Raw genomic sequence first — 23,838 nt, forward strand, 5'->3', positions numbered from 1 at the left:
ATATTGGATACATGCATATATTTTAAAAAAATATATTTTATAAATTTTTAAAATAAAATCTTCATAAAACTACAATAAAAATATAAAATACAATAGAAATTAAATTAAATATAAATTAAAATTCAATTTTAATTAAATATAAATTAAAATTTAATTTTAATTAAATATAACATAATAAAATATAAATTAGTTTTTATTGAATTAAATTCAATTTAATAAAATACAAATTAAATTTTAACTTTAATTTTTTACAGATTGGCATATATGTAATTCTACCGGTAATTTTAATTTTCTATGGACAGTTTTAATTAACACCAATCCGTCACCCACGAGTAATAAGTATCTACAAATATCAATTATTTATCATAAATTTTATTTATGGATGTCTTAGGAGAAAAATATTTTTGTGATCTCCAATTATTAGAGATGAACTTTAATTCACAAAGCAATTATAATTTTTTTGTTATTAACTATTTTATATAACAATAAATTTTAGTTTAACGTTCAACTTAGGCAATATTACTAATTAGTTTGGTCTAAATTTTATTGTCGTTTAATGATTTATAAAAAAAATTTTCATTGAAAACTGTGTCAATTTAAATAGCTTTTGGTATTTTAAATTTTTTAGTACTTAATATTTCATATAATTTATAGCAATTTAATGCTATAATGAATGCAATATTTAATTCTATTGAATGTTCAGCTATAAATTTAATTGAACTAGTAACGTTTAGTTCAATTTAAGATACTATTTTATCTTTAGTGGGTTATGTGAGGTATAAGTAAGTAATTGACAATATTGACAATATTGAAAGAAAATGATCAATCCATTTCTTGTTGTTTGTTTGGTGATAACTGGTGTTAGCATACCAGTTCATGGCTTTCAAGATACACTCAAAGTAGATTTGGAGCTTGAAAAACAACTAAAGCTAATCAATAAGCCTCCTATCAAAACTATTCATGTAGTTTTTAATATCTTTTATATATACATATATTCTTTTGTTGTATATAGTCTCATTATATTCACTAATTTTCTTTTATGTACTGTATTTTAAATTTTGAAGACAAAAAATGGAGACATTGTTGATTGTATTGATATTTATAAACAACTAGCATTTGATCATCCATTACTAAAGGATCACAAGTTACAGGTATATATGTTTTTTTTAATATCATCATACTTTAAATATTTTTTTTATTGTATTGCTTGTGATTTAAATATATATTTATATTGTTTTGCAGAGAAAACCTAGTTTTCAAAAATCAAGTAGGAAGAATTTAGCAAATAAACCTAATTTTAACCTTGAAAAAGTCCAATGTCCTAAAGGGTCTATTCCTACTCGGAGAACAACAAAAGAAGATCTCATTCGAGAAAAACATTTATTAAATAATAGTATTCTTCTTCGAGACATTCCTGGTGTTCATGTATGTTGTTTCTTTTTCAACGAAATTTCAAATTTTCATGATTTATTTGTGTTAATTACATCATGTTTAATTCTTCAATTTGCACTTTTGCAGCTTGCAGAATTAGCTCTTTCATCGAATTTTAGTCCATACTATGGCGTTAGAGGACGAAACAGCGTTTATAATCCACCGATCACTAAGGGTCAAATGTCTCTTTCTCATGTGTGGGTTCAAAATGGACCCATAAGTTCTAACAATAAAATCAGTTTTGGATGGCAAGTGAGTCTTAATTTTATTATTAAACCCTTTTTTCCAATAAATATTATATGAACAATATATTTAATTTGTGTTTATTTGTGTGCAATCTCACATTTTGATACAGGTGAGTCTAGATTTGTATGGTGACAATAAAACTCATTTATACGCATCATGGACGGTATGAATGTCTACATGAACATGAAGTCAATTTTGCTTCACATGAATAATTTTTTTTTGTTAATTCAGAAAGCATTTCTTTCAAAAAAAAGAAGAAACATGAATATTTCATTTCTTCAAAATTTAATGTGATGTTAAAAAATATACAGAAAGACAACTTTCAAAAGACAGGATGTTACAATGTTCGATGTCCAGGTTTTGTTCAAACCAATACCCAACTTTATCTTGGCACATCGACCGGAGATATATCTTCTTATGGTGGACCACTTTTTGATTCTATCCAGTATATTACTATGGTAATGATCTTGGCATATACTTTTTATGTAATATTATATGCTACATGCAAGTGAGGTAATATTGATGACAAAATTTTGTGTACATGGATTTTTAGGACCCAAAAACCAAAAACTGGTGGGTTCATACAACAGGTGAAGATATTGGATATTTTCCAGCAAAGTTATTCTCTAACTTAGCTTCGGCAGATAAAGTAGGGTGGGGTGGAAGAACATTAACTCCTCACGGTTCTCGCAGCCCTCAAATGGGGTCTGGACATTTTCCTGATAAAGACTATTATCATGCATGTTATTTCAGAATTATTTCTTTTCAAAATGCATCTAGAATAATGTATGGACCGGAAAGATATCAAACTGAAAAGTACGTTGACAAACCTAGATGTTATGACCTTAAGTACTACGGCAATGTTCATGCCTTTGGTGGATATATGCTCCAATTTGGAGGACCTGGTGGTAAGTGTGATGATTAGTCTAATTTTAGTTATTTATGAACTTCAAAAATAAATATTGTTACTATCATTATTATTTCGATACATTGTTAAGATAATAGCACACAACATTCGCATCATAAGATAAGATATGACCATATTAAATACAATACCAAAAAATATCAACCATTGTAATATGAATATAAATAAAGCATTGATAAACCCACACCTTGGCAAAACATAGATACAACTATAACCTATTATTCTGAATTTTTTAAAAAGCAACGCCTCAAGCTCGTGGATTGATGTAAAATTTTACCAAATTTATTAGACTATTTATTGGATTTAATTTATTTTCCGTTCATATCTGTGCATTTATCTTCATATATTTATATTCTATTTTTATATTTATATTCCGTTTATATATTGTTTCAAACAATTATATATATGTAAAATTGTACTCTCTTCTCATGGAATAAGATATACAATTCCTATCATTTCTTTTCTCATAACATGGTATCAGAAGAAAATTAATTTTTTTTATCACGTTCTTCCGCAACCAATTCTTTTCCTGTCCAGATCTTCATTTTCTACCTTTCGTTCTTGGCTTTTCTGCCTTTTTCTTCTCCTTTTATGGCTACTCCCTCTGTTACTCTCGCATCGTTGCAAGATACAACACATGACTATTACATTCATCCTAATGAGAATCCTTCATTGGTGCTTGTTTCCCCGATTCTTGAAGGTCACAATTATCATGGATGGGCTCGCTCGATGTCTATGTCACTACAAATGAAGAATAAATTTGGCTTTATTGATGGTTCCATTCCTTGTCCAGCTGATACAGATCCAATGGTTCAAGCATGGAAGCGTTGCAATAATCTAGTTTTATCTTGGATCAATCATTCTGTTTCTCATGAGATTGCTACAAGTATTATTTGGATTGACTCTGCTGCTACGGCATGGAAGGATCTCAAAGATCGTTTCTCCCAAGGTGATTCTGTTAGAATTTCACAATTGCATCAAGATCTTTATTCAATGCATCAGTCTGATCTAAGTGTTACTGCATATTACACTAAAATGAAGATTCTCTGGGATGAACTTTGCAATTTTCGCCCTATTCCTGAATGCCAATCTTCTGCTTCTTGTTGTGTTGTTTCTAAGACAATGAAGGAATATCGTGAAAATGATTGTGTTCTTTGTTTTCTTAGAGGCTTGAATGATAATTACTCTGTTGTTCGCTCTCAGATCCTTCTCATGGATCCCTTGCCTTCTTTACCCAAAATTTTTTCGATGATAATTCAACATGAGCGACAATTACAATCCGGAATTCTTTCTCAACCTCCAGTCATGGCGTCACAAGTTTCTCAATCTAAACCTTCTTTTTCTACCTTCAATGGCAGAGGTAAACCCTCTCCTGCCAATGATTATGGCCGGGGAAGATCTTCATATCAAGGTTCTCAGGCTCGTTATCAAGGTTCTCAGGCTCGTTCCTCAGGGGGAAGGTTTGGTGCACCTCGACAATGCACTCACTGTGGCAGGACAAACCACACCATTGATACTTGCTTTCTAATACATGGATTACCACCTGATCTCAAATCCAAAAGAGTCCACAATGTTACAACAGATTCTTCTACAGTAGTTCCTTCTTATAATAATTCTCCGGCACAGTCACATTCCGCAATTTTGGGACTTTCTCAAGAGCAAATTCATGGTTTATTGGCACTTCTTCCTCAATCTAATCCCACAATCCCACATTCTACTAATCTAGTGAGCTCTCATAATGCTTCCACTTCTTCTCAGGCTCAAGGTAATATCTATTCCAAATGGATTCTAGACACAGGTGCTACTGATCATATATCTAATTCTTTGTCTCATTTTATTTCTTATCATAGAATCTCACCAATTACAGTATCACTACCCAACAAGAACTCTTCATTTGCTCATTTTTCTGGCACTGTTTCACTTAGCCCACACCTTACTTTACATAATGTCTTGTTTATTCCTAATTTTTCTGTCAATCTTATTTCGGTCACAAAGTTAACTAAATCTCTATCTTGTAAACTTAACATTTCTGAATTTTCCTGTGAAATACAGGACAAGTCAACCCTGCAGATGATTGGCAAAGCTGAAGAAAGAGATGGCTTGTATGTCATGATAGTTCCTGCACCCACACCCCTTGGTTCACCAGCTGCTATTACTTCTGAGAATTCTATTGCTTGTTCTACAATAAGACATAACTCTATAGATATTTGGCACTATAGACTAGGGCATCCTTCTTTTTCTTGTTATACCAAATTACGCAACATGTATGCCACTTTACCCAATACAAAATACACGCATTGTGATGCTTGTCATTATTCTAAGCAAAGAAAATTACCTTTTCAATTAAGTACTACTGTTTCAAAAGCTCCTTTTGATTTAATTCATGTTGATATTTGGGGGCCCTATAGTACTTCTTCTGTTGATGGTTTCAAATATTTCTTAACTATAGTGGATGATATGTCTAGATACACATGGATTAAATTAATGACAAGTAAATCAGATACAAGATCACAACTTATTGGCTTTGTTTCTTATATAAAAACACAATTTGGCATTGATGTAAAAGCTGTTAGATCAGATAATGGTAATGAGTTTGCAATGACAGATTTTTATAGACAAAAAGGGATACAACATCAATTATCATGTGTTGAAACACCTCAACAAAATGGAGTCGTTGAGAGAAAGCATCAACACATTCTCAATGTTGCTAGATCTTTAATGTTTCAATCCCATTTGCCCATAATTTTCTGGTCTTTTGCTGTTCGTTATGCTGTGCAACTCATTAATATTTTACCTTCCAAAGTTTTGACATATTTTTCTCCATCTCAACTGTTACACAATGTTAAACCTGACATTACTTACTTACGAGTTTTTGGCTCACTTTGCTATGCTTCAACTCTTCAAACTCATAGAACAAAATTTCAACCTCGTGCAAGAAAATGTGTTTTACTGGGTTTTAAAACAGGAGTGAAAGGCTACCTTTTGTTAGATTTCAATTCTAGGGAAATTTTTCTATCAAGGAATGTAGTATTTTATGAAAATATATTTCCTTTTCTTACTAGTGACAAGCACTCACCTATTAATACACAAAATTCCTTGGATTTTGTCACCAAAATTATTTCACCTCCATCACCTCTTTTCTCAGAAGTTACTGATCAACCCTCTTTACCACTTACATCTCCTCCTTCTATTGTTTCCGACCCTGTTATTTTCTCTTCTCAGCCTGTTTCTGTTGAACCTGTCACTGCTACTCCACAAAGGAAATCAATTAGGCCAAAACATACACCATCTTATCTGCAGGACTATCATTGCAACATGTCATCTACTTCTTCCGCCACTCAGTCATCCACAGGTACCTTATATCCTATCTCTTCATATCTATCATATGATGCATTATCATCTCTTCATAAATCATATGTCCTTAATCTTTCCCAAGTTAGTGAACCTAAAACCTATAACCAAGCCATCAAACATGATTGTTGGAGAAATGCCATGGATCAAGAAATTGCAGCTTTAGAAAATACCAAAACTTGGGTTTTGACTGATCTACCTAATGGAAAGCAACCTATCGGATGTAAATGGGTATACAAAATAAAGAGGCATGCTGATGGGAGTATTGAACGATACAAGGCAAGGCTTGTAGCCAAAGGCTACACACAACAACAAGGTTTAGATTACTTTGAGACTTTTTCACCTGTTGTCAAACTCACAACAGTAAGATTGGTTCTAGCTTTAGCAGCTTCCAAACATTGGTATTTACATCAACTAGATGTAACTAATGCCTTTTTACATGGGGATCTAGATGAAGAAGTATACATGTCTCTTCCTCTTGGTTATAAATCTGAAAAACCAGGACAAGTTTGCAAGTTGTTGAAGTCTTTATATGGACTCAAACAAGCCTCTAGACAATGGAATTACAAGTTGACAACTACTTTACTTTCTTTGGGCTACACACAATCAAAATCAGATTATTCACTTTTTGTCAAAAGTGATTCTGCTCATATTACCATCTTACTTGTTTATGTAGATGATATAGTTTTGGCAGGTGATGACATCCAGGAAATCCAAACTGTGAAGGCTCTATTGAATGCAAAGTTCAAGATTAAAGACTTAGGCCAACTCAAGTATTTTCTGGGCTTAGAAATTGCAAGATCTCAACAGGGCATTAATTTGTCACAAAGGAAGTATGCTTTAGAGTTACTAGAAGATGCAGGATTGTTGGGGTGTCAACCTGTTTCTACTCCTATACAGCCAGGCACAAAATTTTCCAAGACAGAAGGGAAACCCTATTCAGATGTGCAGGCCTATAGACGACTTCTTGGCAGGTTACTATATCTAACCAACACAAGACCAGATTTATGTTTCGCTGTTAGTACTCTCAGTCAATTTCTTTCCAATCCTTTGGAAGATCACTATGCAGCAGCAATAAGAATCCTGAGATATATCAAGAACAATCCAGGACAAGGATTATTCTTTCCCTCCAACACAGAACATATTCTCAAGGCTTTTAGTGATTCTGATTGGGCTGCTTGCCCTGACACTAGAAGGTCTGTGACTGGTTTTAATGTGTTCTATGGTGCATCATTAATTAGCTGGAAATCCAAGAAGCAAGGTACTATATCTAGATCATCCACCGAAGCAGAATATAGAGCTTTAGCTTCCACAACATGTGAAATTCAATGGCTTCTGTATTTGCTCCATGATTTGAAACAACCTCTACCACAACCAGTTTCTCTGTTTTGTGACAATCAATCTGCTATACAAATTGCACAAAATCCAGCCATGCATGAAAGAACAAAGCATATTGAAATTGATTGTCATCTCATAAGAGATAAAGTTCAAGCTGGTGTAATTAAGCTCCTGTCCATTCCTACTTCAGCACAACTTGCAGACATTCATACTAAAGCTTTGCATCCAGCACAATTTCAATCTTTGTTGTCCAAGCTGAGCATTAAGGATATATATGCTGCAGCTTGAGGGGGGATATTGGATTTAATTTATTTTCCGTTCATATCTGTGCATTTATCTTCATATATTTATATTCTATTTTTATATTTATATTCCGTTTATATATTGTTTCAAACAATTATATATATGTAAAATTGTACTCTCTTCTCATGGAATAAGATATACAATTCCTATCCTTTCTTTTCTCATAACACTATTATTTCAAAATAGAAAAATAATATATATACATATGTGCCTCAACAAAAAGGTAATGACACACTACTCAAGTGAACTTCCTTTAGTAGTAATAGCATTGCAATGCTATCCCAAAAAAATAAGTGTTCTTTTGTATAAGGTTAAATTAGTAATTTAGTTGTTATATTTATAGTTTTTATTCCGTTTGAACACCTAATTTTTTATTATTTATTTAAGTTTTATTTTTTATTATGAATTTAAGTTTTATTTTGTGTTAAATCGATTCAATTTAATAACATGACAATGGTAATATCATGTATCAAATTTCAGTGTTAGCGTTATATGATAATATCACTAATGTATTCAATTCAAATTTTATTTTATTTTTTATTTAATTAACTGTTAATTTTATGTCAAATCGAATAATGTTGTGTCAAAAATATAGTAGACTAAGTGTCAATTTTATGTAAAATCGAGTAATGTTGTTCATGTCAAAAATATAGTAGAGTTTAATTTACTTGCAAATAAAAATATATAAATTTCAAAACTTGTTCATTTTTATGAAAGATGTAATGAAATATTATTTCTTTTATAAAATTGATTCATTTAAGTAGACAAATTAAGAAAAAAATGAAAAATATATTAATAATTTAGTTTATATTTCATGCGAATATTAGATAAATAAGCTAACAAATAAAACACATTTTTTTAATTTTCTTAAATGTTAAAATTAAAAAGTTACAATAAGAACATTACATTTACATTTTTTCTATTTCGTTTTGTTTTTATTTAAAGAGGGAGTTGGGTTCTTGTAGTCAATAATCAATTTGATTGTCAAAAATAAAACAAGATGAACACAAGACATTTTGATCAAAACGTTAAAAAAGTTATAAGTTTAAAATATATATATTTTTGAAGTACGGGGATATGAGCCATAGAAAAAAACATTCAATAAGAGTTCAGGTCATCTATGGAATATGAGCCTCTAGACTCTCTTTCTTTGGCCATCTTGGGCCATCATAGATCTTTGAGAGGAGTAACAATATTGGACCTTGGATTTTAGGCTAAGTAATCTATGATTTATTTGGGCTTTGTATTATGGGCCAAGTAGCATAGGATTTAATTTGGACTTTGTATTTTGGGTCAATTAATGTAAGGTTTTTAGACCACTTGGGTCAAAAATGGCCAAAGTCGAATGTTGACCAAGTGGATGTCCATGGGCATAGGTTAACAATGTTGTGAATGTTTTAACTTAGCTAACTTGGTGGACAAGGGTGTGTGGGACCTCTCATGTGAAAGTGGTCATGTGTCAAGCTTACATTGGAGAGGATTTCTCATGGTTAGTGGCCACATGTTACTCTAGGAATGGAGAGGATTCTCCATAGGTAATGGCCATATATCCTTCTCCTATTTGATAGGATTTTTTCCTTTGTCTCCAAGTTAGGTCAAGGTTGTGTTTTTAGGGTTTTGCTTAAACATTTTGGAGACACCTTAACCTATAAATAGAGGTGTCTTCCCATATTATATTCACCTTTGATTTAGAGTATTGTTATACTGTCAATTTTGAGCCATATTACTCTTATTAGGTCACACTAAGGTAGAGGAACTCAAGCGGCCTCCTCTAGCCCGCTTTCTCTAAGAGTTGGCCTAACCTTTCTTAGAGCATCACAAACACCACTTCCATCATCACCAAACATCATCAAAATCGGAATCTTTAGCTCCCTCCCACCAAATTCCGCAAACATTCATCCACACACCATCACCATGGCTTATTCTTCTAATTTTTGCCCAACCTAGCTATGAGGATTGCCATTAGTTACAAACAAGTTTCAATATTTTAAAACACACTATCTCTCTAGAAACTACTTTTTTAGAGCTCTTTGACTTCTCTCCAAGAGTTTTCATCCTCTGTTGTCTAATTGAAGAACTGGGAGCATATGATTAATCCTAGTGTCGAGCTCTTCAATTTGGACCAATTGGTTTCTTAAATAGAGTAAGTTCATTTTTTTATTCTTTTTGGGTCTATTTTTTCTTCCTTTGCGTGTGATATTGTTGTAGTTGCATGTGACGTTTGTGTCTTCTATAAGACTCTCTACTAATTAGTGGTCTTAACGATATACTATGAACTTGTTTCTGTGGTTCGTATGAGTAGATAAGCTTCTAATGCTTGAGGAGCTGTTTTAAGATTTCTAAAGCAGATTGGTGTTTTGTGATGGAGGACCATCTAGAGGAAGCATTGAACCTCTAACAAGAGCTATCGCTAGGAGGATGGAAAAAGAAGAAGGGTTTCAAAAGACTACTTCTTTAAAAGGTATATTAGTATTTTTCTTCCTTTCTCTTGAAGATTTGTAAATATGTGCAAAAGTCTTTATTTTAGGTCACTTATTTTTTCCAAATTATCTTGTGAATTGGATTTGTTTTTCATCAAACATGAGAACATGGGTTGATTTGAAAATTGAACTACATATACTTAAAGGACTAGAAAATACGTGTCTATAGTTAACTGAAAGCTCTTTGAGTCTAGCAAAAGAAAAATCATCTCATTTGGAGTTTTCTAGAGAAAATTATGAGTAAAAAAAGTCAATAAAGGTCATAGTTTCTAGAATGTTGTCTGGAATGTGTTCTTGGGCTTGCTTCATGCGTTGGGCTTGCTTAAGCCTTATGGTATCCTATAAAAAGAGTGAGAATTTATTTTGCAGAAGTTATAAAAAACCTCAAAGATTAAGGATTATTCTGTTAGATTGTCTAAATGACAATACTAGTGGAGGTTTTAATTTTTTTTTAAGACTCGTCAAATTATAATACCTTTTTCCCTTTCCTTTTTCTTATTTTTTATATTTCTTTCCTCTAAAGAATGGCTTAATAGCTTACTTAATCACTATTTTAAGTGGTTTTTTTTTTTCAGTTTAGTACCCGATTTTAAAAGTACATACATTGGGTCCCAAAGTTGTCAAAAATTGTATGAATCAAGTCCCTTCCGTTAAATTGACAGAAATAGAGTTAACTTCCAATTGACGTGGCGAAGAATTCAGCATTTTTACTTCTCTCTCTTCTGCTTTTCCTGCAATGCCCCAACTTTCTCTCTCTTTTTTATATCTTTATTAAAATACTTTTTTTTTTCTCTTTATTAAATAGCGGTAGATGATATAGCTAGTAGCAATTTCTGTGTAACTCAAAGTCTGGAGACAAAATTAACAAGTAATGGCCATCTCTTTGTACTTCAACAAAGGTTGACTTCCATTCTAATTTCTCGTGTGACTTCCTTAATTTTGTATTCAACCAGAGTGATGTCTTTGTGCATCGTGCTCATGTTTTAATGCCAAACGACCAATTTTCAATTTTCAATTTTGTCTCTGAAGAGAAAGGGGATAGGGTTTTGCAGAGAGATGGCGGAACCTTCAAGAAACATGGAGGTGGAGAAGCTGATCTCCTACCCCGACGATCTCGTTAAGGTATTGGTGGAACCGCGTCACCTCAACAACCTCTCATTGTCACCAACAAAACCTCTCTCTCTCTTCCTCTTCCCATTCCCACCACCAAGACATTTGTTCCTCCCTCCAAGGTTTGTGCCAATACCCTTTTTTCCAGCACCAATTGTATGACTCTTTTCGTTACCTCTCTATGTCAGATGTTGCAAATTTACTATTAAACTTTTTATAACTATATTCCCGATTACAAACGAGTCTTTTTTAAACGCTCTCATAGAAAAGATTTTGGATTTGATAGATTTCGAGTCATATGTGTAGAAGTGGATTCTTTGTATGCTAATTGTTAACTATTACAAAAGGTTTAAAATTGCAATTTGGTTTCATTCTATTCCTTGATATTGTGAGAAGTTGTGGACAAATGTAGCCACAATTGTGGTCGTTGACTCGTATAAACCTTAACTTTGCAGCCGAGATTATGGTATTAGAATTTTGCTAGAAATTATATTACTTACATAGAGTAGTTCTTATTAATGTTTTCTACTACGAGTGGATCTTCTTTGTTGTATTGTGTTTTAAATGTGTTTTTGTATGAATCAGATTGTGAGAAAAAAGTAGATGCTTGCAAACAAAAAATAGAGGAAGCTAGATCTGAAACTGTTGCTGACGTGAAACTTGACCTTCTGTAGAGAGAGCTGGAGGAAGAACTTGAAAAAGAACGTTTGTAGAAAGAAGAGTTTAGATATGTCTCTAGTTGTGCCTTTTGTCTTTAGAATTGTGTAGCTTTATAACATAATGTTTCTTACCATTTGTTTCTCATTAGCACAGCCATTGGCGAAGAGTTTAATGATCTAGAATAGTAGCGGATTTTTGTCCAAGAGCAAATGAAGTCCTTGTAGAAAATTGAGAAAACTAAGCTAAGGACACAGTAAGTAAATTACAAAAAACTTGAAATAATAAAGATATAGAAGAGAGAGAAAAAGCTCGGGCAGTGCAGGAAAAACATAGGAGAGAGAAGAAAAAGTGTAGATTCCTTCACCACATTAGCTGGGAGTTAACTCTGTTTCTGTCAATTTAACGAAAGGGACTTGATTCATACAATTTTGACAATTTTAGAACCTAATGTACTCACTTTTAAAATTGGATATTAAAGTGAAAAAAACCACTTAACATATAGACCAAGTAAGTTATTAAATCCTAAAAAATTTATACTTAATATTTTTTACAAACATTCTCCTCCAACATCTTAAAAATTTCCCACTCCCTCCTCGCTCTCAAAATTTCACTTTCTTTCTCACTCCTTCCTCCAACGTATCATTCCCTCTATCATTCTTTTCTCTTCCAACAAAGTCTCCTTGCAAGGAATTTGTACATGAGGTACTATCTCCCTAAACCTAATTTATCCTTGTTAGATAACGTAAATAAATGCATAACAGATATTTCTCGCGTAAATACTTATTAGAAATCAATCATCTAAATAGGATCCATAATTATAGGGATTCATAATCATAAGATCCATTGGCGATGATCTACTGACCATCACACACACCTTTGCACCGTCGCACCACCACACCGCCGCACTGTCGCGTCACACCGCCACACCGCACCACCTAACTGCTGAAGCAAGAAAACGAATACGGAGGAGAGGTGTGAGATAAGAAGAACATATGTGGTGGAGTTGGGGGTGGGAATCTGAGAGGGTTGGGAGGTGGGGCTGAGTGAAAAGTGAGAATGGATAGAAAGATAAGTTTTAGGGTTAAAGTAAATAATTAGGATTGAAAAGTAAAAACCCAGCACTTGCTGTCATATCAATGGCTGACCAAACCAAATTGCACCCGGCACTTGCCGTCAACAAAGTCAAGCATTTCATCTCTGTCCCTTTAGAGATGGACATAGGTCATTATTCTTCATGCCCCTAAACTTCTTAAAAACTTGATCTCTATATGTCAATTAACAACTAACAACTCTGTGTCTATTGAATTTGATCCTTTTGGGTTTTGTGTGAAGGATTTTCTGACAGGGATGCCACTAATGAGATGTGATAGCACTAGGGACCTATATCCTATCACTAGGACTCCACCAACCACCACTCCATCACCTTTTACAGCCTTTTCTTCCGTTTTATGGCATAATCGTTTAGGACACCCGAGCGCACCTATTTTACGTTCTCGTACGCAAAATAAATTTATTGAATGCAAACATTCTACTTGCTCTTCTATGTGTCAATATTGTGTTTTTGGGAAACATGTGAAGTTACCACATTATGTTTCACATTCTTCCACTACCAAACCTTTTAATATAATACATAGTGATTTGTGGACATCACCAACTTTAAGTTCTGCAGGTCATAAGTATTAATCTTTTCTTGGATGATTACACTAACTTTTTATGGACATTTCCCCTTGACAGCAAATCACAGGCTTATCCAATTTTCTTCTCTTTTAGTGCATTCATTCAAACTCAATTTGAAATGAATATTAAATGTTTTCAATGTGATAATGGGAAGGAGTTCAGTAACGAGTCATTTGAAGAATTTTGTCATATTCATGGCATGCAATTTCTTTTTTCTTGCCCATATAACTCTCCCCAAAATGGCAAAGCCGAACGAAAAATAAGAACCATAAACAACCTCATTCGAACTCTCCTTGTTCATTCCTCTATGCCATCATCGTTTTGGCATCATGCACTTAACATGACAACCTACCTATTGAACATACTTCCAAGTAAGTTACTCTCAAATTATTCTCTCACTTAAATACTTTATCATAGGCATCCATCTTATACAAATCTACAGGTTTTCGGTTGTTTGTGTTATCCCCTTTTTCCCTCCACCTCAATCAACAAATTACAACCTCGTTCCACACCCTATGTCTTTTTGGGATACCTAAATAATCATAGAGGCTATAAATGTTATGATCTGTCAAATGAAAAAAAAAATCATTTGTAGACATGTCAGTTTTGATGAGTCTCACTTCCCTTTTGCCAAACTGCATTCACCTACATCTCACACCTATGATTTCTTACATAAAGGCTTACATCCTTTTTGGCATCACCACTTACATACTCAACCTCTCTCCACTTCTCAAACACAAACTGAGCCCAACCCACTCATGAACCGAACTTGCCCCCACAACCTCATACCTGACCAACATCCCTCTCATCTCAAACGACCCAACGACCACCTAGCCCACATTTAAACCACATCAATCAAGTGCCACCTCGAACAATTGAAACATGCAACATGCATGGGATTTATAAACCCAAACAAAACTTCAACTTAACAACCTCCATTGCACCATCACCTCTTTCTCATAACCCAAAAGTTGCTTTGTTTGACCCGAATTGGAAACTGGCCATGCTAGATGAATTTGATGCTCTTATTAAAAATAAGACGTGGGAGCTGATTCCTCGACCTTCTAATGCTAATATTATTCGTTCCATGTGGGTTTTTCGGCTTAAAAAGAAATCTAACAGTTCTTTTGAGCGACACAAAGCTCGTCTTATTTGTGATGGCAGGTCTCAACAGGTTGGTATGGATTGTGATGAAACTTTTAGTCCGGTAGTCAAACCTGCAACTATACGGACAATTATGAGCATTGCACTATCAAAATCTTGGTCTATCCATCAGTTGGATGTTAAAACTGCCTTCTTGCATGGTAAACTCCATGAAGTTGTATACATGCATCAACCGATGGGTTTTCAAGATCTCATTAATCCATAATATGTGTGTTTATTAAAGAAATTTCTCAATGGACTCAAACAAGCCCCTCGTGCTTGGTGCCAACGGTTTACTAATTTTGTTTCAACTATCGGTTTTACACATAGCAAATCTTATCATTCATTATTCATCTATCATAAAGGAACTGACATGACATATATTCTACTTTATGTTAATGATATCATTCTCACAACATCCTCTACTACTCTTCATAATTCCAATATGTCACTCCTTGCTTCTGAATTTGCTATGAAAGACTTGGGTCCTTTAAGCTATTTCCTAGGTATTGCTGTTACACGAAATGTAGGTGGATTGTTTCATTCCCAACGTAAATATGCATAAGACATTATTGAGCGAGCTAGCATGAGCTCCTGTAAGCCATCCACCACGCCAGTCGACACTAAGCCTAAACTGAGTGCATCTTCGAGACCCTCCCTACTCTGATCCCACACACTATTGTAGTTTAGCAAGAGCTTTGCAATATCTCACATTCACAAGACCTGATATATCATATGTTGTGCAACAAGTTTGTCTACATATGCATGCGCCAAAAGATGAATACATGCATGCTCTTAAAAGAATTGTGCGCTACATTCAAGGCACTCTTGATCATGGTTTACATTTTCACCCCTCTTCTCTCTTTAGTCTTCTCTTCTACACTGACGCTGATTGGAGTGGATGCCTAGATACTATATGTTCCACTTCTGGATATTGTGTTTTCTTTGGAGACAACCTGATCTCATGATCCTCAAAGCGTCAGCCAACCTTATCTCGATCTAGTGCTGAAGCAAAATACAAAAGAGTAGCTAATGTGGTCTTTGAATCTTGTTGGATTTGGAATCTCTTCTTCGAACTACAACATCAAATTCATAAAGGCACACTAGTCTATTGTGACAATATCAGTGCTATCTATCTCCCAGGCAATCCGGTTCAACATCAGCGCACCAAACACATTGAGATGATATACACTTCGTTCGTGAGAAAGTGGCTCAAGGACAGGTTTTTGTCCTTCATGTTTCATCATGTTATCAAATTGCTGACATCTTCACTAAAGGACTTCCGTGCATACTCTTTGAAGATTTTAGAGATCGTCTCAACGTACAAACACCTCCCGTTTTGACTGCGAAGGTGTGTTAGATAACGTAAATAAATACGTAGTAGATATTTCTCTTGTAAATAATTATTAAAAATCAATCATCTAAATAGAATCCATAATCATAAGGATTCACAATCATAAGATCCATAATCATAAGCTACTATTCCTCTTGTTTTGATGTATATATTGATATTATCATATCAATGAAAAGCAGGGGATGATCTCTAACAATCCTGCTTGAAATTTTCTTTTACTTTCCTCGTCCAGGCTTCAAAATTTGAAGCCCTAATATGCATTTGGTTGTCTCTGACAGAGCTGTTTGGGGTTCACATACTCATGTTTATACTACCTGTTTGCTTTTTTTCGCTAGCATCCTTTATTTTCTATTTTTGTGGTTTTTTGCCTTATATAATGTTCTCCTTTGTTCTTTATTGTTTGGATTTTTGAAATTACAAAAAAAGTGAGAAAACTCATTTTTTCCTTCCTAATGACGCTGTTTTGCGGGCAAATGGGTTCTTGAAAAGAGCTTAATTCAAGTGGCTAGCTTTGAGATTGCAGCTTCATTCAAGAGCTCCATGTGTTCGTGAAGCCAAAGAAGCTTCTAGCAGCTCCGGAGTGAAAAAGGGGGAGCAAGAAAATCAACCGGAAAGTGAGCGGAAGCAAGAGGAAAGTCTTTGTGCTAACATCGTTGCTCGAGTTACTGACGTTTATTTTTTTGATGGTTAGACACTTGAAAGTGTTTGTTTTTTTAGAATTTAATTAGATTTATGCAACTTCGTAAACGAGTTAGGTGGTTGATTTCATTTTTGCATTTTTAAAAAATATAAAGGGATGGCGGACTACTAGCATATGATTCCAGTCTATGCTGAAGTTGCCCGGAGGAAGGAGCGTAATTGGGTCAGAGCTAGAAGAACCGCTTTTTGGTGAATATTTTGTTTCAATGTTTCTGTTACTTCAACTTAATGTCTGTGGTGTGTTTAATGCCTGTTATTAAAATTTAGTGGCTTGTGTTGTGTTCTGTCATAGATAAAGGTGGTTTCATGGATCCGGATCATGAGGATGTTATGATTATAGTGCCTCCAATTTTTTCTTCAAAAGATGTGCCAGAAAATTTAGTGTAAGTTTCTCTGAAGTTTCTTATTTAGTGATCAGATACTTAATTTAAGAGAGAGTCAGGGATCAACGAGCAATACCATAATTGTTCAACATACAAAGAAAATGACTTAGACATCATTATCAATCTTCATGATGAGCAAAACAATGGAGACTGGCTTGAGAGGATATTTATTGTGTTATTTGTTATTCTTTTTTGTTTTAGCTATTCTAGTTCCTTATTTCTAGTTTTCAGGATTAGTTTGTTTAAAATTATTTTTTCAACTTGTGTACATTTATAGTGTATTGCCTCTGTGGTACCTTCAGTGAGGCTGTATTTCTTGCCAATTTATATTTGTATGTTCTGTAAATTTTTTCTGCAGTTTGGGGTCTTCGGAGAATATGACACACTAGATGCTTAAAATGGATGTATTTAATATCTTCATTTCTCGTGTCTTTTCTCTCCACTGATGGAATGGGAGTTGGCAATGAAGTTCTCAGTTATACTTGGTTTTCCTTTTAGTTGTCTGCATCATAAGTTTCTTATTGTAACTTTTGTTAGTTACCCTTGTAAAGATTTGACTGGCAATTTTATCTTGTGTTAACTTTATGTTGAAGCGACTTAGTCCTTTTCTTATTTCAGCTTCAGACCAGCTGCCATGCCGAGCTCAAAAAAGAAACAAGAGGAAGTTGTACAACAACAACATTTCGAGGTAAGGATAATTCAGATAAATTTCTTAATAGGATATAGGCATAAAAGTTAATCACTTTCGTAGGTAGGAGTATATCAGTTACAGTTGGTAAGTGTTGATGACTTATCTGAGTCTCTTTGGCTCCTAGTCACAATTACTTCTCTGCAGAATCCTTCATATGAGTCTTATTGGTTGAAATTTTTTATTAATCAGTCTGACCCATTCGTTGTCTATGCAACCTTCTATTATTATGACATTTCATACATATAAACATGTAAATACCTTTTCCTTTGTGGGGCACATTAATAACTACATTAAAGTAAAAGGGTTGTACTCGTGTTTCCTTTGAAATATTTATACTCTTGTTTTGTTTCTGGTAAAAAATTCTTTACTGAAATCAATAACAGGTTTTTTTCCATGGTGATAGATGTTAATTTGTCATTTATTTTTGGCAATAATGAAAAATATCTATAATGAAAATTTGTGGATACTAGGTGACATATACATTAAAAAGAATTTTCTGTGTAATTTTTTTCTTTGTTGTCATCGGTCATATGCATTATTTTAAGAAAAACTTTTCTTCTTATGTGTGCAGATGGACATGGAGATGGAGCCCGTCCTTGCACTTGATTTTGATCTTAAAGATATCCTTTTATCAATTGGTAGAATCATCCTATTTCGAACTTATTTAAGTTATAAAGTTCTATGTGATTATAATTATGCCTATTTTTATCGTTTTAGCTCCTTTGAATGTATATTGTTTTCCTTAAATTTCTTCTTTAGTATTGAACTCTTCTTGATTAATTTTAGCACATTGCCGATATCAACAAAGTACTTGCAAATTAGTACTATTATTTAGGATCTCACTATTGTTGCATGTTTAGTGTATTTTCCTATTTGGACCCATTCATTTTTATTTTAAATTCTATATAATTTTTATAGTTTTTCTCTTTGTGATATTGCTTCACTTTTTGAATAAAATTTTGGAAAAAGTTTTGCAATAAATAGATCTTATTGCAATTTGCACTTTGTGCTTCTATATTTTCTTAGCTATCCTACATATTCCTAAGAAAGTGAATTTGGGAGGAATACATACCACAAAGGCTTAGATAAGTGGGATTTATAGATGGTTGTATCTGAAATGTTTGATGAGCGAAGTATATGATCTAAAAGTACAAATTTAGAATTTTAAGTTCAAACAATCTTGGATACACTTAAAGCATACATGATAATGACTGATGAATTGAGCTCATTCTTTGATCATCAACCTTAACTCAATTACTAATATAGTTGAAGCATTGTGCTTGATATATTTTAATTATCGACAATCCTTACTACTTTTAATATTTTTGTTTTATCATTTCAAGAAGATGGTGATGCAAATGAGTCCGAGTCTCCTTTGAGTAGAATAGGATAATCTCGTGCTAGCAACATTTAGGGAATTTATGATGTCTTTCAGGATGAAAAATTATATAGTTTATTGATTTTGAGTGGTTGTGAATTTAGCTGTAATTACGTTCCGATTTAACTTACTTTTATATACTATAGTGTTTTTGAAAATTGAATGTCTTATTGATATATAATCCAACACTTTGATAAAAGAAGTTTGTCATGCTTTATTGTCTTTATTACAGTATTTGAATCTTGTTACAAATAAATATTGTTGAAAAAAATATAAGCATCTCAATGGTGACGTTGTCATGTAAGACAAGCAAAATAAAGTAGTAAACTCACAAACTAAATAATACAATTGAGGTAGCTTAAAACCTTTAAATCATAATTGTCAAAATGAATAGGGTATTAACCAAAAACAAATTAAGAAAAACGGGGTTAATCTTCGTAGTAAAATAGTTGAAAATAAAGGAGGTTTCAAACCTCTACAAAATAATAATCATTAATAGAAGAGCTTAAAACCCTTCATAAAAAGACCTTCGCAATATAAATCAAATACTAGGGGCCATTAAAAACCTCCACAAATTAATAGCAATGACTTTAACTGTAGGGGTTTGAAAAACCCTTGGAAATTAATTTGCGAAGGGTAAAAACCTCCGCAAAATGGAAAATAAACCTTCACTGAATAACAGTTGTTTTGTTGTGGAATAGTGTTTTGAAGTTCTTTTAGCAACATAGCTTCAAATAGAGAAATGTGAATAAGTTGTTAAAGATGTTATTTAGACGCTAGATTTTATAGAAAATGTTTAGAAAGATTGCACAAGAAGCATTTGTATACACTATAATAAAAATTGGAGTTACCTATCGATAATTCATATACAATATTCGTATGTAAGTAAGACGCGATATGGCGGGAAAGTTTTCTTAGGATTGAATCCGTATGTAATGGACTCCAATCTGTATGTAATTCTAAGTAAATCTTTCCTACTAAAATTACATACGGATCTAAAATAGATTTTATTAAAAAAAATAATGAGGTATTTGTTTACAAAACCCTCTTCCCCCACTTTACTGACTTGGGTTTCCTCTGCTCTCTCAATTAAGAACCTTCTTGATTGAAGACACTCCAAGGAGAAGACTGAAGCTTCCTCCATGAGTAAATGCAATGAAATATAAGAACAACGGTTTAACAACGAGACGATTTCCGAATTCGATGAAGGAAGTTAGGAAGAGAACTCGAAAGAGGAGGAACACTCCTGGAAAACCCTAGGTTCTCGATACTACTCTAGGAGCATAAAGGATTCGAAGCGAAGTGAAAAGAGTTATTAGCAAACAGGGAATAGGTTATACAGTAAAAGCAATAAAATTAATTTTAAGAAGTTTTCTGATTTAAGTAAACCTTCTTTTATATCATGCTTTTACTCTAATACTATTAGCCATGTTTCAAAATTTTGTTATTACAGGAAAGTTGGAATTCCAAAAGGAAAGTTCAAATGGATTCCTAAGGAACCAACTCCTACCACTAACAACAAAGGCCCCAAATTCATTTGGGTACCTACATCAAAACCGTATGACTCTTTTGAAGGGATCTGAAGGAAATGGAGGCAAAAGATGATGGCAAATCCCCTAGCCATGTCAAGCACTTTCAAGAGAGTGGAAGCCCTCCATGAAGATGACATCAACTTTACCTTGTGGGCTACCTTTGGAGCCATCATGGAGCATGGATTGAAGAGTAGTGTAGGAATTTAGGCCATTGTATTAGGCCATGTAGTGTAGGTTTGTTTAAGGCTTGTATTAAGGCCTAAGTAGCATAAGAGTTTCCTTAAAGTTAGACATCCAAACCAAGTGGAAAGTATGTGTGTCATGTGTCATACTTCCATTGGAGAGGATTTACTTTTTAAAGGTAGCCACATGACACCTTAGGAGTGGAGAGTTGTTTCTATTAGTAGTGGCCACATGGCACTCTAGGAATGGAGAGGATTGTGTTTTGTGAGTAGCCACATGTCTTCCCATCATTGGAGAGGATTTGTGGACATTTGTCCACTCCTTAGAAGGCCTCATTTTTTGGCCAATGAGAGCAAAGGTGAAGATCATGCCTTTAGGGTTAGAAGGAGACCCTTGGCCTATAAATAGAGGTGTCTCCACCTTTGTATTTCATCTTTGATGTTGAGTAATGTTATGCTGCCCATTTTTGGCCATACTACTCATCTTAGATCAAGACTAGAGCAACCCATGAGGCCCCTCTAGTCACCTTCCTCCTTGAGTTGGCCTAACCTCTCTTGGAGCCAGCAAACACTATACCACAACCACCATTTCTCCTAGAGGCTTTGAGCTTCTACACTATTCACACATTAGCTCATCATCCTTGGAACATTTACCACCAGATTTTCGCACCATTCATCCATGGAACACCCCTCCATGCACATCTCCTAGCTTTGGCCCAACCTAGCTAAGGAGGTTGTCATCACAAAGGCTCAAGGAAAGCTTAAAGGATAAATCACATTCTTCTTGAGTTCTACAAGTGGTAACATGATTTAATTATGTCAAAACATGCATCATTCTCACACTATAACATTTATTTTGATGTATGTGACTATTTGTGCTTGATTGGTATGCATTTTGTGTGGATAATCTGATTCGCGATTTTTAACCGATTATATACATAATATAATCAATTAGAATTTTCTCAGTATTTTCTTTATTTTAAAAAATTTTAGACCAATCAATTTTAATCGGTTAGAAAACTAATATAATCGCTTATGTTTTTCCATTGTTTCCTGTGTTTGTTAAATCTGTGTATTGAAAAGTGGATTATCAGTTAGATAAAGTGGTAAATCGATTAAGTTTTGTCTATATTGGGTTCTTCATGTGTTGAAAATAGTTTTCCCTCTAGACTTAATCCATTAAAAAGGAACCCTAATCTGTTAAAGTGTTCATCCACATTCATTTAAGATCACACTTTGCCTCTTTTTCAAAATCACACTTCCTCAAGTCTTTTGTTAAAATCTCTTGCAATGGCTTCAAATTGTCAGTATAAATGAATGAAGAGAATGGCACGCAGGTCAAGGGGTCCTAACCTAGATGGATGGATAAGTGAAGAAGAGACTCATATGAATTTCATTGGTCACAAGACGTTGAGTAAAGTAATTCCTCTCAAATACGCTATTTTGAGCTTCTTCAGGAGAGAAGGATTCACATTTCAAGAGTGGTTGGAACAACAAGCACTGAAAACATTTATAGAAATGGTTGAACCGTGGTATCCACACCTAGTGAGGGTCTTCTATTCACACCTAAAGATCAGTGATGGAACTCTCTGTTCATATTAAAGGGTATTGATATCAAGATAACAGAGGAAGTTTGGACTTCCATGCTAGATTTCGCCCAGGGGGTGAAAAATCTCATCTTGGGATTAAAGGAATGCATAAATTTTCAGTGTACCAAGATTGTCTGAAGGATCCAAACTAGCCTAGAGATTACTCTCTCTACAGAAGAGACGGAATGAAGAGAGATGATCGCCTCTGTGCATTTGTCATTGCTTGTATTCTTCTCCCAAGGGGAAGCAATCATGCATAGTTAACAAGGATATTGTTGTTATCTAAGAGAATTTGGGAATCCACAGTTTGGATAATTATGATGAGAATAAGGAAGATATGGAAGAGGTTATTGAGAATGATGGAAAGGATGATGATGAGGAGAGTGTACCAGATGAAAGTGATGATGACATTTTTCTTAGGGACATGATTTAAAATTCTCTTTATGTAGGTTTTTTTTTATTTTTAAATTTGTAATATGGTAATAAGGCCCTACTGTTTTGAACAATTTTATATTATGTTATGTTTGGATATTTTAATATGGTTTGATGATCTTTTGGGTTTGATTCCATATCTTTGTACTCATCGGTTAATTGAAATCTTCTGATGAATTATTGGATGTGATTGAATGAATAAAATTGTTTGTATGAATGCAATATGATATTACACTATTACATGATCATTGCTCATTCATATTCATTCATGAATCATATATTGCTTCACAACTATTGATCGTATCATGTTTATTCGATAATAACACTCATAAATGTTGAGAAACTTGTATTAACAGAATATACAATGATCTTCATTGGTTAAAAGATCAAAACTGTGTATTTGATCAACTTCAAAAATTTTAACAAATTAAACAAATAAATAATTTGTTAAAGAATTCACTTTGTAGTGATTTTAATCTATTACATACATTATGTAATCGATTAAATGGTATTAAATTGGTATACATGTTTATAATTGTTGATCTTCATTGTTAAACATGTTTTAATTGTTCTTATTTACATGTTGAGCATATCTTACTTGTCAGATGTTGCATATTGATAAAAAATGTTTTGAAAATCAATATATGCATCATTATGTAAAAGGGCACTACTGTTGCAGATTTGGCTGGTATCATGCATTGGCACTGCAATCATACTTTGTGCTTCATCTTATTTTCATAAATCATATTGTATATTTGTAAATTCAACATGATATCTTATGATACATTCATTTGAAATCAATATATGTACCCTGATCTGAATATTGTTCTGTTATACTGTTTTCATTGTGATTAATTGAGCTTTGATATATATACACTGTGATAAATCTTAAACTGCTCATTTTGGTTAAGTGCTACATTGCTTCATTATAGGC

General features: G+C 33.5%; 2 protein-coding genes across 2 annotated transcripts; both read left to right on the forward strand.

Annotated features, from left to right (window-relative positions):
* The first annotated feature begins 790 nt into the window (after positions 1 to 790).
* On the forward strand, positions 791 to 2,691 carry LOC148197016 (protein neprosin-like). Its single transcript, XM_088093212.1, has 7 exons — positions 791 to 962; positions 1,065 to 1,151; positions 1,243 to 1,425; positions 1,519 to 1,683; positions 1,787 to 1,840; positions 1,989 to 2,135; positions 2,231 to 2,691. Exons 1-7 carry the CDS (start codon positions 819 to 821, stop codon positions 2,600 to 2,602), a joined length of 1,152 nt encoding a protein of 383 aa, XP_087949338.1. The 5' UTR covers positions 791 to 818; the 3' UTR covers positions 2,603 to 2,691.
* A 471-nt stretch (positions 2,692 to 3,162) lies between these two features.
* LOC148197017 (uncharacterized) lies at positions 3,163 to 4,267 on the forward strand. The gene is made up of 2 exons (XM_088092325.1): positions 3,163 to 3,551; positions 3,961 to 4,267. Exons 1-2 carry the CDS (start codon positions 3,194 to 3,196, stop codon positions 4,128 to 4,130), a joined length of 528 nt encoding a protein of 175 aa, XP_087948451.1. The 5' UTR covers positions 3,163 to 3,193; the 3' UTR covers positions 4,131 to 4,267.
* The last annotated feature ends 19,571 nt before the right edge of the window (positions 4,268 to 23,838 follow it).

The sequence above is a fragment of the Vigna umbellata genome, chromosome 6 (genome assembly GCF_029865625.1).
Source record: "Vigna umbellata cultivar VRB3 chromosome 6, Vumbellata_1.0, whole genome shotgun sequence".
Lineage (NCBI taxonomy): Eukaryota > Viridiplantae > Streptophyta > Magnoliopsida > Fabales > Fabaceae > Vigna > Vigna umbellata.

What these genes read in the sequence shown, in the direction of transcription:
- LOC148197016 (XM_088093212.1), top strand. Translation starts at nt 819, where the DNA reads ATGATCAATCCATTTCTTGTTGTTTGTTTGGTGATAACTGGTGTTAGC. An exon ending in GAGACATTCCTGGTGTTCAT is followed by an intron (nt 1,426 to 1,518) that starts GTATGTTGTTTC and finishes GCACTTTTGCAG; the next exon opens with CTTGCAGAATTAGCTCTTTC. An exon ending in AAATCAGTTTTGGATGGCAA is followed by an intron (nt 1,684 to 1,786) that starts GTGAGTCTTAAT and finishes ATTTTGATACAG; the next exon opens with GTGAGTCTAGATTTGTATGG.
- LOC148197017 (XM_088092325.1), top strand. Translation starts at nt 3,194, where the DNA reads ATGGCTACTCCCTCTGTTACTCTCGCATCGTTGCAAGATACAACACAT. An exon ending in CAAAGATCGTTTCTCCCAAG is followed by an intron (nt 3,552 to 3,960) that starts GTGATTCTGTTA and finishes CTTCAATGGCAG; the next exon opens with AGGTAAACCCTCTCCTGCCA.